We start from the raw sequence: 12,523 nt of genomic DNA, 5'->3' as shown, positions 1-12,523 counted from the left end.
AATTCCTAGATATCAGCCTTCACATCTTCTGCCACCTGGCTTTTGAGGATGTCGCGGACTGCCTCCCATGAGTTTTCCACGGTGTTGACGCGAGACTCCTTTTGCAAAAGGGCTTTGAGCTCATCGGGAAGAACCTGGGTGTCGAAATCAAAGCCAGCCTCATCCTTCAAGGCCGAGGTGACCACGTCAGAGAACTTCGCCGGGTGAGCCGTGGAAAGCGAGATGTGATGGGCGGCGCCGTTGGTGCGGGCAAGTGATCGCTTGGCGACGGTGATTCCGACGGCAGAGTGAGGATCAAGGACATACTTAGTCTCTTGATAGCACGACTTGATAGTGGCCGCGGTCTCCGGGTCACTCACGCGGTCACTCTCGAAGATCTGTCGGCCATTGGCCAGCATATCCTGGTTGATCGGTCCGAAACCGCCTGATGACTTCAATGACTGATACCAGGCCACGATGTTCTCACTAGCCTGCTTTTTGCTAGCGCGGCTATCCAGACCATTGGCCAGAGCATTCTCTGCAAATAATTAGTATGGACCTCGTATATCAGCAAGTCGAGCTCCGCATACCTTTAGCCAGGAACCACAAAAGTCTCTCGAAGTTACTGGAAACCAAGATATCCATAGCAGGGCTATAAGTCTCCTTACAGGCGTCAGGCTTGCCAGCAGCCTGGCTCTCCTCAGCAGGGTGCTTCTCGTAACGGCCGGTAGTCCAGAACCGATGGAGGATATCATTTCTTTCCAAATCAGTAAAATTCCGGAAGCCAAGTCGGGAACGGAGATAAAATCTAGCAACTTACTCATTGGTGGCAACGACCAGCTTATCAACGGGAAGACCCATCTTATGCGCAAAGTAACCGGCAAGGATGTTGCCGAAATTGCCAGTAGGAGTCACAAATCGAACCTTATCTCCAAGGTTAAACGAAGGTGACTTTCTCACCAGGGAGAAATAGGCATAGAAGTAGAAGGCAATCTGGGCGAGGATTCTGGCAAAGTTGATGGAGTTCACAGCACCCAGCTTCACGCTCTGGTTCGTATCGGCATCACCAAAAAGCGCCTTGACAATATCCTGCAAAAATCATTAGACTTACTCCAGATTTTTGGATCAAAATTTGATAATTACCTGGCAATCGTCAAAAGTTCCCTTGACAGCCAGATTGTGAACATTTGCTTCCGTGCAGGTGGTCATCTGCACTTCTTGGATAGGGCTGATACGGCCCTTAGGGTGCAAAATAGTGACAGTGACATCCTTCTTGCCCCGGAGACCGTAGATTGCGGCGGAACCAGTCTATAATTGTGTTAGCCCAAGTTCCTCGCCTAATAAACAGAGGTCAAGAAATACATACGTCACCACTAGTGGCACCAATGACTGTCAAATGGTGCTTGTCTGTTACCCAGTTAGTTTGTTCGGAGACTCTATCTCACGTAGACAATAAGTGAGTCGACGATGATCTGTGCGTTTCCGAACCTTTTGCCTCTTTGCCTTTGTTCTTCCGTACTAGGAAGTATTCGAAAAGATTGCCCAAGAATTGTAAGGCACCTGAAGGTGTCAGCTATAAACGCCCGGTAATTGCAGTGCGGCATTATGAAAGACCGTACAATCTTTGAAAGAATAGCTGGGTCCGTGGAAGAGCTCAAGAATGTAGAGATTATCGTCCTGGAGGTGGGCCAATGGAGTGATGTCCTCGGCGCGGAAGGTGGAATAGCTCCGGTCAATGATGGCTTTCAATTCATCGGTCGGGATCTCGGAGGGAGAAATGTAGAGGCTGAAGATCTTGAGGGCTAGTTCTGGGTAGGTGAGATCTTTCCAGCTCCGCTATAGTACACCGTTTAGCTTCCAATGCCTTCATGATCGCCAATGAAGTCCAAAGTGGGGCTTTGATAATGGTTTTCCGTTTTTGAACACATACCCAATCGCTTGCGCTAGGAACCTCATGTGGCAAGAATAGACCTCCATCCGCAGCAAGACCCTTCAGCACGACGTTCTCGAAAGAGAGCTGCAATAAATTAGCCTGTGGCTTATTATAGAAGGCCATAGTATAGAGATTGGCGTACGCCGTAGTCACCACCGCGGGTAGACAGATATTGTTGAGACTCATTAGGAGTCACACTTCCAGTATTGGTCGCCATGAGGTTCGAATGGCAGCGCTTGAACGTGACACTCGCAATAGAAAGTTTCCCAAGAGCTTGCCCCTCCCGACGTCGGAGACGATTAGTACTGCGACCGGGTCGGAAAATAGATTTTTCCTTAGAGTTGCCCGCGCGTGGGATGACTCACTGGCCCTATTGGTATTGTCACGTGACTTCGCCCTGAGGAGCCAATTGATTTGCTTGCGAATATCCCTCGGAAAACAAAGTGCAACCTCGAAATATGAGTTAGGTCCGTCCGTAAACGGGGATTTGATAGAGGAATGCTTTTATCCAACAGTGATCTGAGTACCAAGCCAACTATTATGCCATTTTCATCTCAATCGGAATCTACATGCAAAAATGTCTGAAGCGGCTTCAATATAGTTCTCCTGATGCTCCATACATTTGCGATGAATTCTTCCCATATTGACGAACCCAGTCGTAGTCTGCTCTGACTCAGTAATGAACAGATGCGCTCGAAATCAGTTTCACCTCTTTGCACTTCAATTCTTCGTCGAATCCTATTTTGCTCGACGCTCCTCCTTTGGCGATTAGCCTACCCCTAACCCACACTCTTGGTAGTATCGTCGTACAATAATAAATAGTAGCATAAAAATGGCTATCTTATTTTGATTTTATAGATCATGCCCTACCTAGAAGCACTCACCCGTAAACAAGGTAAATAATCTAAATAATCTAGCTGGCAGGAGATTCCATCGGTTGTCTAGCTACACACTACGCACATTCCTCTACCTTCAATCCTCAACGTTCATTGTTCTGCTAAGATAGTGGACGAGTGAAGATACAGTTAAATTCAATACTGAAAGGATAGAAATATTATTCGCAATAGCCAACTTACATACCCTACAAATACTGGATTCCTTTGTCCCCCTCTGTTGAACGTTAGATAACTAATATATACTTAAGTTCGATGTAATAGGAAATTGATAACGATATTAACCGCTCCTAGGGTGATGGATACTACGCCTAATATCTCGATCCTTCGGACTCGGATTCGCAATACGCTCCCGCTCCAGGATATTACGAATACACGCTACCCTCAGAATATAAGTTCCGCCCGCTACTAGCCGATACTCCTAGGACGTTCAGAGCCCTTATCCTCTACCCAAACAGAAATTTATAAGCTGCTTTAGCTATCCGAGCGGGAGGGCAAACAGGCTAGATGACAAGCTTCCCGAGGGTTTTATTCGATATGGTATAGTCATTCTCGATATCGGCTTGACCGACTTCATCACTCTTTTCGAGACCCACTGACCAAGGCCTTAGCGCAACTTAACTAATAATTGCGCGAGCCGCAATGACCTAACTAAATAAGGAGCGCTGAATGATTACTCTCTGCTTTGAATGTTACACTAGTTACCCGCGTAAATTTACAAGATGGGTCCCGGAAAGTCCATATAATTTCTTAGAAACATTCGCTCTATCGGCCAAAGAAGTTGATGGGATGACCTTGATTTCAGTCAGGTCAGGCCGACTAACTGACAATGGAGCCAGTAGGATGGCAACTCTGGAATCTCCAAATCTCTTTTACGACCCGTATCCCGAAGGTGGAACGTCGATGCCAAAAATTTTTCATAATTCTTCTACAAAGGTTATTTACTCTTATAAATGGCATTCTTGTCCCTTAACTAGGATTCATATCAGTCCACACCTTACGTTAAAAAAATACATTTACTGAGCAGCGAATGAGACAAAACGTGATGGCGGGACTAGTACGATGCTGGTGTACTTAAGAAGCTGCACCCCGCACGTTCCCCCTGAATGTCAGCCAAAGTCTTTCGTGCCGTAGACATGGCTTCCACAACGTCATTTGCTGGACGACATAATTCTGGCTTCCAAGTTGGTTTCAACAAAGGCTTTGTTTCTTCTGAATTTCGAGTAAGATATTATCTTGGTTACACGCATGGCTGCAAGAACTTATCTAATGAGACAAGCAACGACAACCTACTCAAGAGGACCATGACGATCTTCGAAGGGAAATTGACAATCTGCGAGTTGAAATTCGAAAGGAAATTCAAGAGCTCCGAGTCCACCTTGAGCAAGTAAAGAATCTTGACTCTAATACTACATTACTATCCACTAAAGTCTCATCATCTGTCCGGTTCCGAACTTGTTTTGTTCTGTTTTTCTTGATGTTATTGAATATTGCTGGAAATGCTATTGGCATATACTGGACGGTCCACTTTAATAGGATGGGGGATGGTTTCACTGCGGCGGGTTGGATAATCGCAATTGGCACTCTTCTACTGGCTGGGCCCATTGCCTATCATTACCCTCGATGTTCCTGCTGGAAAACAATGAAAAGAGCCCATTTGAACAGGGTCAACACGGTTCAAGAATAATTGGACATTGGATGAATATAAGGATATTTGACAGCAACAGCAACATAACATAGACCGTACAAGGGGCCTTTGCCATTCGCTTTCAAGCTCAGGGGAGTTCATCGATAATCATACAACGCGCCAATGTCATTCACGACCATGTTGCCTTAGTCAAGGAAACACCTCATAGAGTATGACCTGCGGAAGGGGTACTTGCTATGCAGCTTGGTGAGGAAAGTAAAAGTCACATGGTAGATCGTCCGGGAACAAGGTTCCTGGCGGCGCTTTTCGCATAATCTGCAGACTTCATTTTTCTGAATCATATACATTTTGTAATTTCGTTTATCAAGATTACTATGATATAGGTATATTACTCTAGTCTCGTGCTTAAACCGTCTAGTAGCCTAATTAAATGGCCATAATTAAGAACTAAAATAGACATATAGTAAGCTAAAAGTTAGAATAGTTTAAAGTCCTTTTCCATAGACTCTTGACGGCTATAATCAGTATGTGAACTTAGTAGTATCCTTGAATAATAGCTAGTGACTTGGATTAGACTCTAATGATAAGATAGTTAAGATCTAGGATACCACTTCTGATAATCGCCTGTATACATTATTTATTAGTAGGTTTATATTTAAGTTTATTCGACCCTGAAAATAAATTTCCGGGTATCTATAGAGCTTAGAGCTTGTAACCTACTATCTCTCGCCAGCACGGCTATATTTAATAGCGAGTGGGCTTGGCCCTGCGATAGTAGTTACTCAAGTTATAATATAAGTGCCGATAGTATATTGATTATAAACAAAGGGCAGAATATACTTCAGCTACCTCTAAAGTATCGTCCGACAGTGCTCGTAGAAGCAGAATTTGGGTTTTTGTTCAACAGTCAACAGAGTACTGGCAGTATTCTATCTTTGGAGAGAAGCCTCGATTTGGAGACGATTGACGCCCTTGCTTGAATACTTGAATAAAACCCGCCTCTTTACATACTGAAAATCGAAGATTCGCATAGATAAAAGTTTGTCGTGTGCTCTATGAACAGCAACTTTGTGTCGGAAAGAATCAGTTCATGATATGCGCAATTTTTGAACGATCAATAACAAGGGCCCGCCCTTGTGATGAATGACAGAAAATCTAGAAAAAGGAGTGTACAAAAAAGAGTTCAAAGACTAGTCGTGCCGGTGTCCAGGACTACGCCGGACTCAAACTGTCCGTCTTCTTCCTAATATCCGCCACCAAAGCCTCATCCTGGTCCGAATATACCTGCAAATCAGTCTCATCCGTCCCGAAATGCTCGTCAGACACCTCCTCAATCTGGTCCAATGTGAGTCCGATCAGTCCAACCGATCGTGCAATGCCTGCCTGGCACATCTCCTCCCCGACTGCAGCTTCGATGAGACCGTCGCCGCCTTTGGAGGTGAGGTCGCCCTCGATGGCGCGGAACAACTCCCGGAGCGGAGATAGAACTTGTGAACGGAAATACTTTGCGGTCTTCTCAAGCTGCAGACTATCCCGAAGTTTGTTTGAAGAGAGCAGGAGGTAGTAGAGGTTTAAGGTGGAATGGAGGGATGGGCCTCTGGTCTGGGTGAAACGAACCCAGCTTTGGACGAGATGTTTTGTCTCAAAGTCGACATCGATGGGTGGAAGTAGCATTGGAAAGATGGACCAGAACCAGAGCGGATCGTGGAAGACGGTGTTGCATGAATCGACGCCGAGGAGTTCTTCTCTCAGCCATGAGATAGCGCTATCCCGGACTGGGAGAAGCTGGTCCTGCTCCAAAATTGTCCGAATAATCTTAAACCGGGTTTTTGGGTCCGGGTGGCTTCGTACCACGGCTTCAGGAATTTGTCGGGCAATAGCATGGGTCTGACGGGCGGTGCAGGCCGTTAATGTAACCACAAAATCCTTGAACTCAATCTCGCTGGCTGGTGGTTTGATGGGTCCTTGCATGGCAAAGACAGCCAACGCCTGCAGGGCATCGAGTAGCACCTGAGGTTGCCCAGAAGTAGTTTCGTCGAGGTTGGTCGGCTCTCCCAAGAAGTTAGAGAAGATCTGTGCAAGATCCGGGAAAACCGACAGCGAGGGCATAGAGTTGGCGGATGCAAAAAGTGTGGTGCCGGCGGCGCGCAGCCAGGAGTAGAAGTGAGCCATGACGTTCAAGAGGAATATCACTGGCAGTTTTGGGGGGCTCTTCAAAATCCAAAGGTGGGGGTTGCGTGTCAGATGATTTGGAGACGATTGAAAGAAGCTCGTTGCTGTCCACCCCCACATCGCGAGCTAGGGCCTAGATAACGTTAGATTCGTGAGATGGTCTCCACTTATTTTTTATATCGATCAGAGATCAGATGATTCCACAAAACATACCACAATCTTCCCCATAATCATATCCCGCTCTTTCAACTCCTCGATGTTTGAGAAGGCATCCGTCAGCGACTGTGTCGGCAGTCGCAGATTTGGATGTAAATGTTCTTGCATGCGCAGCGTCCATGACATTCCCGGGTCCAGGGGCCCGGAAAAGCTGAGCAGGTAGGATTTGAGCAGCTCCAGAAGGCCAAACTGGATGAAACGATGGAGCAGTTGTGTTTCGTTATCCTTGGTGGGTGACGGCGACACCGGTGTTTCGGCTTCTGGATCGGGGGCTGAGGCTTCTGAAACTCGGAGAACGCTGGATTCACTGAGGGCTCTGGGAGGGGGTGCTGGGCGTTTGCTGGGAGACACATCACGGAAAAACTCAAGGAAGGCGAGGGTTGTTTCGTCGCACGGCATTGCCTCGTAGGCCTCGAGCGCGGCCTGCAGGGAGGTCGCGATAAAGCGGCTGGGGGCCTTTGTTTGAATCCGACCATGGAGGACCGACAGCATCGCAAGCAGGCAGTTGAACTGCAAAATATGTTTGGGGAGAGGCTTGGCGGCATTGGTGGAAGTCTTCTCTGCGCAGGGCTCATCCTCGTCCTCGTCCTCATCCTCCGGCTGAAGCCTCATCAATGCCTCTGACACCCGCAGGATGACTTCCCGAGGGTTTCCCAGGCGGGCTACATCATGTAGGCATTCTGTAGAGGCTGGAAGCATGGGCAGGAGGAGGTTGACCAGGTCCCAGCCGATGTTGGTTGTAAGCTTCTCATCCTGCAGCAAACGGTGCAGCAGCGGCAAACGTTTGGGGGTGAGCTGGTATTCGAGGAGGGTAAGATAAGTGAGATAATCAGTTGCAGGCGGCAGGGCCTGCACCAGTGGGTCCTCGTTGTCCATCTTTGGAGAAGGTTGATGGAAGAATGGTCGCGATGGTGGTTGTTGACGAGTGTTGTGCCGTGTTGGAAGCGCGGGGGAGCGCCGGTGATGTCACCCACGGCAGCCCACCGCCCTGCAGAACCCGCGTGGCTGGTGCGACCGGGAAGGGAATTCGGTGGGGTTCAACCGAGTCCATGGTGAGGGACTCAAGATAGATGATAGCAAGAGGGAAATAATGCAGTGGGAGAGGCATGATCGGTGATCTGGGCTTTTGGATGGTATAGTTCGGAAGCAGGTGTACCAGCATAACCATAAACATACTAATCAAGGGCTCGTCATCGCGTGTCCGTGAAGAACTCGGGCCTCTGACTCAGCGGGCCGAAGAGTTCCAAGGTTTGTGCCTGGGAACTCCCGGGCGATCCGCTTTCTAGCCCTACAGACTCAATTCATGAACTATCCCGACTCGAAAAACGAGAGGGAAGTTCCATGCATTAAAAGGGATCACAAGTTGCGATCAATCTATATCGATCTATATAGTAGCCATGCCACGTAGACAGCACTACCGGGCGGCCTTGAACTCGTCTGCATTCTGCATATCTGTAATAAATACCATTCTGCAGCGTGATCAGACTCGGACCGATCCAACCGAAGCTGCTCCAGGCTGGATTGGGCTGAATACTCCGACTAGAAATCGTGTGCCGACAACTCCGACTTCGTTTGCCTTGTTTTCCTGTTTCCTGCCCCAAAACTCTTCTAAGTGGCTTCTTCCTCCCATTCGTTCATACTCTCCCTTCCATCTCTCGACTCTGCACCCTGCATTGACTATTCCTCTCTTTCTCTCTCGTGACTTGACGTTGCATACCGTATTGGTTGTTTCGCGACGACTGGGTCCGAGCTTCCATTTCTCGGTTCCTGTTCCGGTGGCTGCCCCAGAGTGTCGATCATTCAGTATTACCGGCCTGTGCACTTCCGCCTGCATCCGGAACCCTCAGCGCAGGGAGACTTCGACCTGGTCCAAATTCTTGACACTATCCAGTCCTCCGGGGAACTCCGCTGCGCGTCATCTCTCTGGACGGACAGCAGACACCGAGTAGTGTCCCCAGACCTTAAGAAGAAGAACCCCAAAAATCACCCCATCCTCCGCCCTCCCGGGAATCAAATACAACTATCGAACGGTGATTACGAATACGAACAGTCCTCTCTGCACCGAGTCCTCCCCGTCATCGCGTGCTTATCGCCTTCGCGGTTGGCGAGCTCGCCCCAGGCTACCATGGCGACCGAGATGCAGTCCTTCTATACTCCTTCCGCCCATATCTCCCATACGCCGGCCGCCGTGGACGAGCTGATTAGCAAGTACTCCTCGAGTATGAACACCAGCGCGACGGCCCTACGGAATCAGCGGCGCAACCCATTCCAGCGCTTCATCGATCGCGTACGGCTCGAGTACTACCGCTACGAGGTCACCTTTGGCCTTTATGTGATGACTCCCAGCGAGAAGCTCGTCGCCAATACCTTCGTCATGGTTGTCATGAGCCTACTATTGTGGGCGCTGCTGCTCTACTTCCCGTCCTTGCTCTACAGCAAGCTCAGCCGTCTCGTATGGCTGTTGACCGGTCACAGCGGCGAAGAGGTCGGCGCCGTGTTGGGAATCCTCGATCACCACGGCAATCCCATCTCACCCACCTCGGTCGCCGAGCAAGCCATGGCCTCCTAACAGTCGCCGGTGTCCACCATATTTCCTAGGACGAGCGCCACCTCTTTGTATATATACCAGCATATTATCGCCCTCCCTCTTTCTCTCTTGGCATCGAGTCCGCTTGAGGAGGGATGTACACTGCTTGGGACTCTTTGAGGAAGGGAGCTTCGACTATAGTCCTTGCCAGTTCAAGAACTAGTCGATTTTCTACTCATCTTGTTTTTTGCGCATACGCATGCTCGCGTCTAATCGACTCGATGCTTTCTTTGGTTGACATGTTTGGTCCGGTTTTTGACTTTGCCTTTTTTTTTTTGTTCTTTTTGAGAGGTTTACTCCGCTCCTTCGGGGAGATATACTCTGGCGTTGGCGGACCAAAAGGACATACCACATTCGTTCTGCGACACGATACCTCGCCCTCTGCGATCCTTTAATGATGCGCATCGCTTGGGTCTTCATCAGCCCCGACGGTCGACGACACGAACATGAGCACCACGACCCGACGCTGGGCCCGACGTAACAGCTTGACTACCCGCCACCCACATTGATTCGGGGAAGGAAAACCTGCTTGTCAATCTTATTGCTACTCACTCTAATACCTAATGTCAAATGGGCATGGCAACAATTCTTGTATATTACGTGTTTCGTCCGGTAATTTCTGTGCAACTCGTAGGCCTCTCGGGCCCTAGCCCTTCCTGTGCTCCATGACAAACAATTCTATAGTTCGTCGTGGCGCAGTCACTAGACTGGGAAGACCGCGATCGCGCGCGCTTGGCACTGCGGCTGAGGGTGCGTGCGTCGCGGCCACCCTCTTCGAGGACAGCGGTGTAAGATCGACGGATCGAGGGATATGAACGGAGTGGGATCGATTGGAAAGGCTAGGTCAAGTCGAGAAAAGGGCATAGTCAATTTGGACTCCATAGTGGAGCGCGGCCGCTGCTTGTTTTACGTTGTTTCGGGTTTCCAACGGCCACATCCTGGAGCCAAGCCTGGGCCGCGTCCAACGCAGCCAACCCGCCGCGCGGCTGTGTTGACTGCTGTGACGATCCACCCAAAAATAACTGCTCAAATGTGACTGCCTGACCCTTGTTCCTCTTTTGTTGATAGCCTCCGCTCTCTTTCAACCTCTCCACCCTCTCCAACCATTTGACCCTTTCGACTCTTCAATCCTTCATAGTCGCCTCTCTCCACCTCCCCTCTCTAGTCTGACAAGAATCGCCTTGAGGACGACTTTCTTCCTCCCTTCAACACCCCCGATCGCCCCGATCGCCCGCTCTCCCACCCTCCAATCCCACAACCTCGGCAGGCGCCCAGCATGGCGGCCAACGAATACTATCACACCAACATCCCCAGTCCGCCCAGCTACGATCAAGTCGCGGACGGGCGGTCGAACCACCTGCCGACCACAAACACTGGCGCCGGCTTCACCAGTCACAGCCCCGTGAGCCAAATCAGCCATCAGGACGACCCTTCCACCCCCTATCACAACCGGGAGAGCCAACATTCATTTCAATCAGAAAACGGAGCATACGCGACCGCGGGTCGAGTGACAGATGGCGACCATTACGCCGAGAACATCCCCCTGAAGACACAGGCCCCATATGGCAATAATCCAGAATGGATGCACCAGCAGACCAATTATCCGCCTCCCTCCCCGGGAGCCTTGGAGGATCGAGGAGTGGATCGCAATGGCAATCTCAAGAAGAAGGGATTCTTCCGGAAGAAGCCCGCGTGGGTAGTTTGGACTTTGACGCTCGCTCAAGTGATTGTCTTTATTGTGGAGTTGGTGAAGAGTGGTAAGTTTCGGATGTGCCTGCCCAGTATTCGTCGTCCCAAGTTCCCTACCCTCAATTAACACCGATGCTTCGTTCGTTCTATAGGGACCTTGACCGGATCGCCAATTGAGATTCACCCCTCGTTCAACCCTATGATCGGCCCCTCGCCCTACATCCAGATCTACATGGGCGCTCGGTATGACCCCTGCATGAAGAATATCCCTGGCGTCCAAAACGCCACGGAGGTTATCGATTGGCCGTGCCCCAACACAACCTCGAGCACGTACGACTGCACACTCTCCGATCTCTGTGCTTTTGGTGGTGTACCGAATCCCCATCCCGGTGGCTCGTTGGATGATAAGCCCGCGCCCAACCAGTGGTTCCGGTTCATCGTCCCCATTTTCCTGCACGGTGGTTTCATCCATATCGGTTTCAACCTGCTGGTGCAATTGACGATGGCAGCGGATATGGAGCGGATGGTTGGGATGTGGCGTTTCACCCTGACGTATTTCGCCAGTGGGATCTTTGGATACGTGTTTGGTGGAAATTATGCCTCGCAGCTGGAGCCGAGTACCGGCTGCTCCGGCGCACTGTTCGGTATTCTCGCCCTCTTCCTGCTTGATCTGCTTTACGACTGGCCACAACGTGAGTCGCCGTGGATAGAGCTGATCATCATGCTCCTCGGAGTCGCCGTCTCGTTTGTGCTGGGCCTGCTTCCAGGCCTAGACAACTTCTCCCACATTGGCGGTTTCATTATGGGACTCGCTATGGGTCTTTCCCTGATGCGCTCGCCCAATGCACTACGTGAGCGGATTGGGTTGGCGCGGCAGCCCTATCTAGCCATGAGCGGTGCCGCGGGCGCCGATAAGGTAGACAGGAAGAAGACTACCTCATTCATGGACTTCTTCAAGGGTAAGGGCAACATGGTCTCTGCTTCCGGTGAGGAGAATGGGCCGAAGGGCCCCCTTGCGTTCTTCAAAGGCCGCAAGCCGCTGTGGTGGGCGTGGTGGCTGGTGCGCGCCGGTGCATTGGTTGCGGTACTCGTTGCCTTCATTATGTTGATTGTTGATTTCTACAAATACCCGTCTTCGAACTGCTCATGGTGCTACCGCCTGAGTTGCCTGGTGAGTCCCACTTATGCCCTGGTCTCGATATTTGCCCCCGCAAAGTGCTAACTTATTTTCCCATTAGCCTGTTAAGGACTGGTGCGACCAGGACACGCTGCAATCTTCATCTACCACCACGTCAACATAACGGGGTTGTCGATTTTGGCCTTCTCTTATGTCTTTCCATAATTTTCATTGGCGTTACTCTGGATCCTAAATGAGGGGACAATGTCATCTGTAAATAGAACATTCT

The 12,523-nt window shown here is 50.0% G+C and overlaps 4 protein-coding genes across 4 annotated transcripts; 2 read left to right on the top strand and 2 right to left on the bottom strand.

Annotated features, from left to right (window-relative positions):
• Positions 1 to 5: 5 nt before the first annotated feature.
• On the bottom strand, positions 6 to 2,129 carry N7462_005001 (threonine synthase THR4; the record flags this gene model as incomplete). The annotated part of the gene is made up of 9 exons (XM_057076726.1): positions 6 to 517; positions 570 to 736; positions 800 to 1,068; positions 1,123 to 1,287; positions 1,346 to 1,386; positions 1,468 to 1,539; positions 1,599 to 1,815; positions 1,910 to 1,996; positions 2,055 to 2,129. The coding sequence occupies 9 exons, from the start codon at positions 2,127 to 2,129 to the stop codon at positions 6 to 8; spliced, it is 1,605 nt and encodes a 534-aa protein (XP_056936231.1).
• Positions 2,130 to 5,665: 3,536 nt separating this feature from the next.
• Positions 5,666 to 7,717, bottom strand: N7462_005000 (uncharacterized protein; the record flags this gene model as incomplete). The annotated part of the gene is made up of 2 exons (XM_057076725.1): positions 5,666 to 6,751; positions 6,839 to 7,717. 2 exons carry the CDS (start codon positions 7,715 to 7,717, stop codon positions 5,666 to 5,668), a joined length of 1,965 nt encoding a protein of 654 aa, XP_056936230.1.
• Positions 7,718 to 8,966: 1,249 nt separating this feature from the next.
• On the top strand, positions 8,967 to 9,410 carry N7462_004999 (serine palmitoyltransferase small subunit family protein; the record flags this gene model as incomplete). The annotated part of the gene is made up of 1 exon (XM_057076724.1): positions 8,967 to 9,410. One exon carries the CDS (start codon positions 8,967 to 8,969, stop codon positions 9,408 to 9,410), a length of 444 nt encoding a protein of 147 aa, XP_056936229.1.
• Positions 9,411 to 10,704: 1,294 nt separating this feature from the next.
• N7462_004998 (rhomboid family membrane protein) lies at positions 10,705 to 12,418 on the top strand (the record flags this gene model as incomplete). Its single annotated transcript, XM_057076723.1, has 3 exons — positions 10,705 to 11,185; positions 11,270 to 12,288; positions 12,356 to 12,418. 3 exons carry the CDS (start codon positions 10,705 to 10,707, stop codon positions 12,416 to 12,418), a joined length of 1,563 nt encoding a protein of 520 aa, XP_056936228.1.
• Positions 12,419 to 12,523: the final 105 nt, after the last annotated feature.

Source organism: Penicillium macrosclerotiorum (genome assembly GCF_028827735.1).
Source record: "Penicillium macrosclerotiorum strain IBT 26536 chromosome Unknown utg000003l_segment0_segment0, whole genome shotgun sequence".
NCBI classification, from domain to species: domain Eukaryota; kingdom Fungi; phylum Ascomycota; class Eurotiomycetes; order Eurotiales; family Aspergillaceae; genus Penicillium; species Penicillium macrosclerotiorum.
The sequence above is the reverse complement of the archived record's forward strand: the minus strand, read 5'-3'. Positions and strand labels throughout refer to the sequence as shown.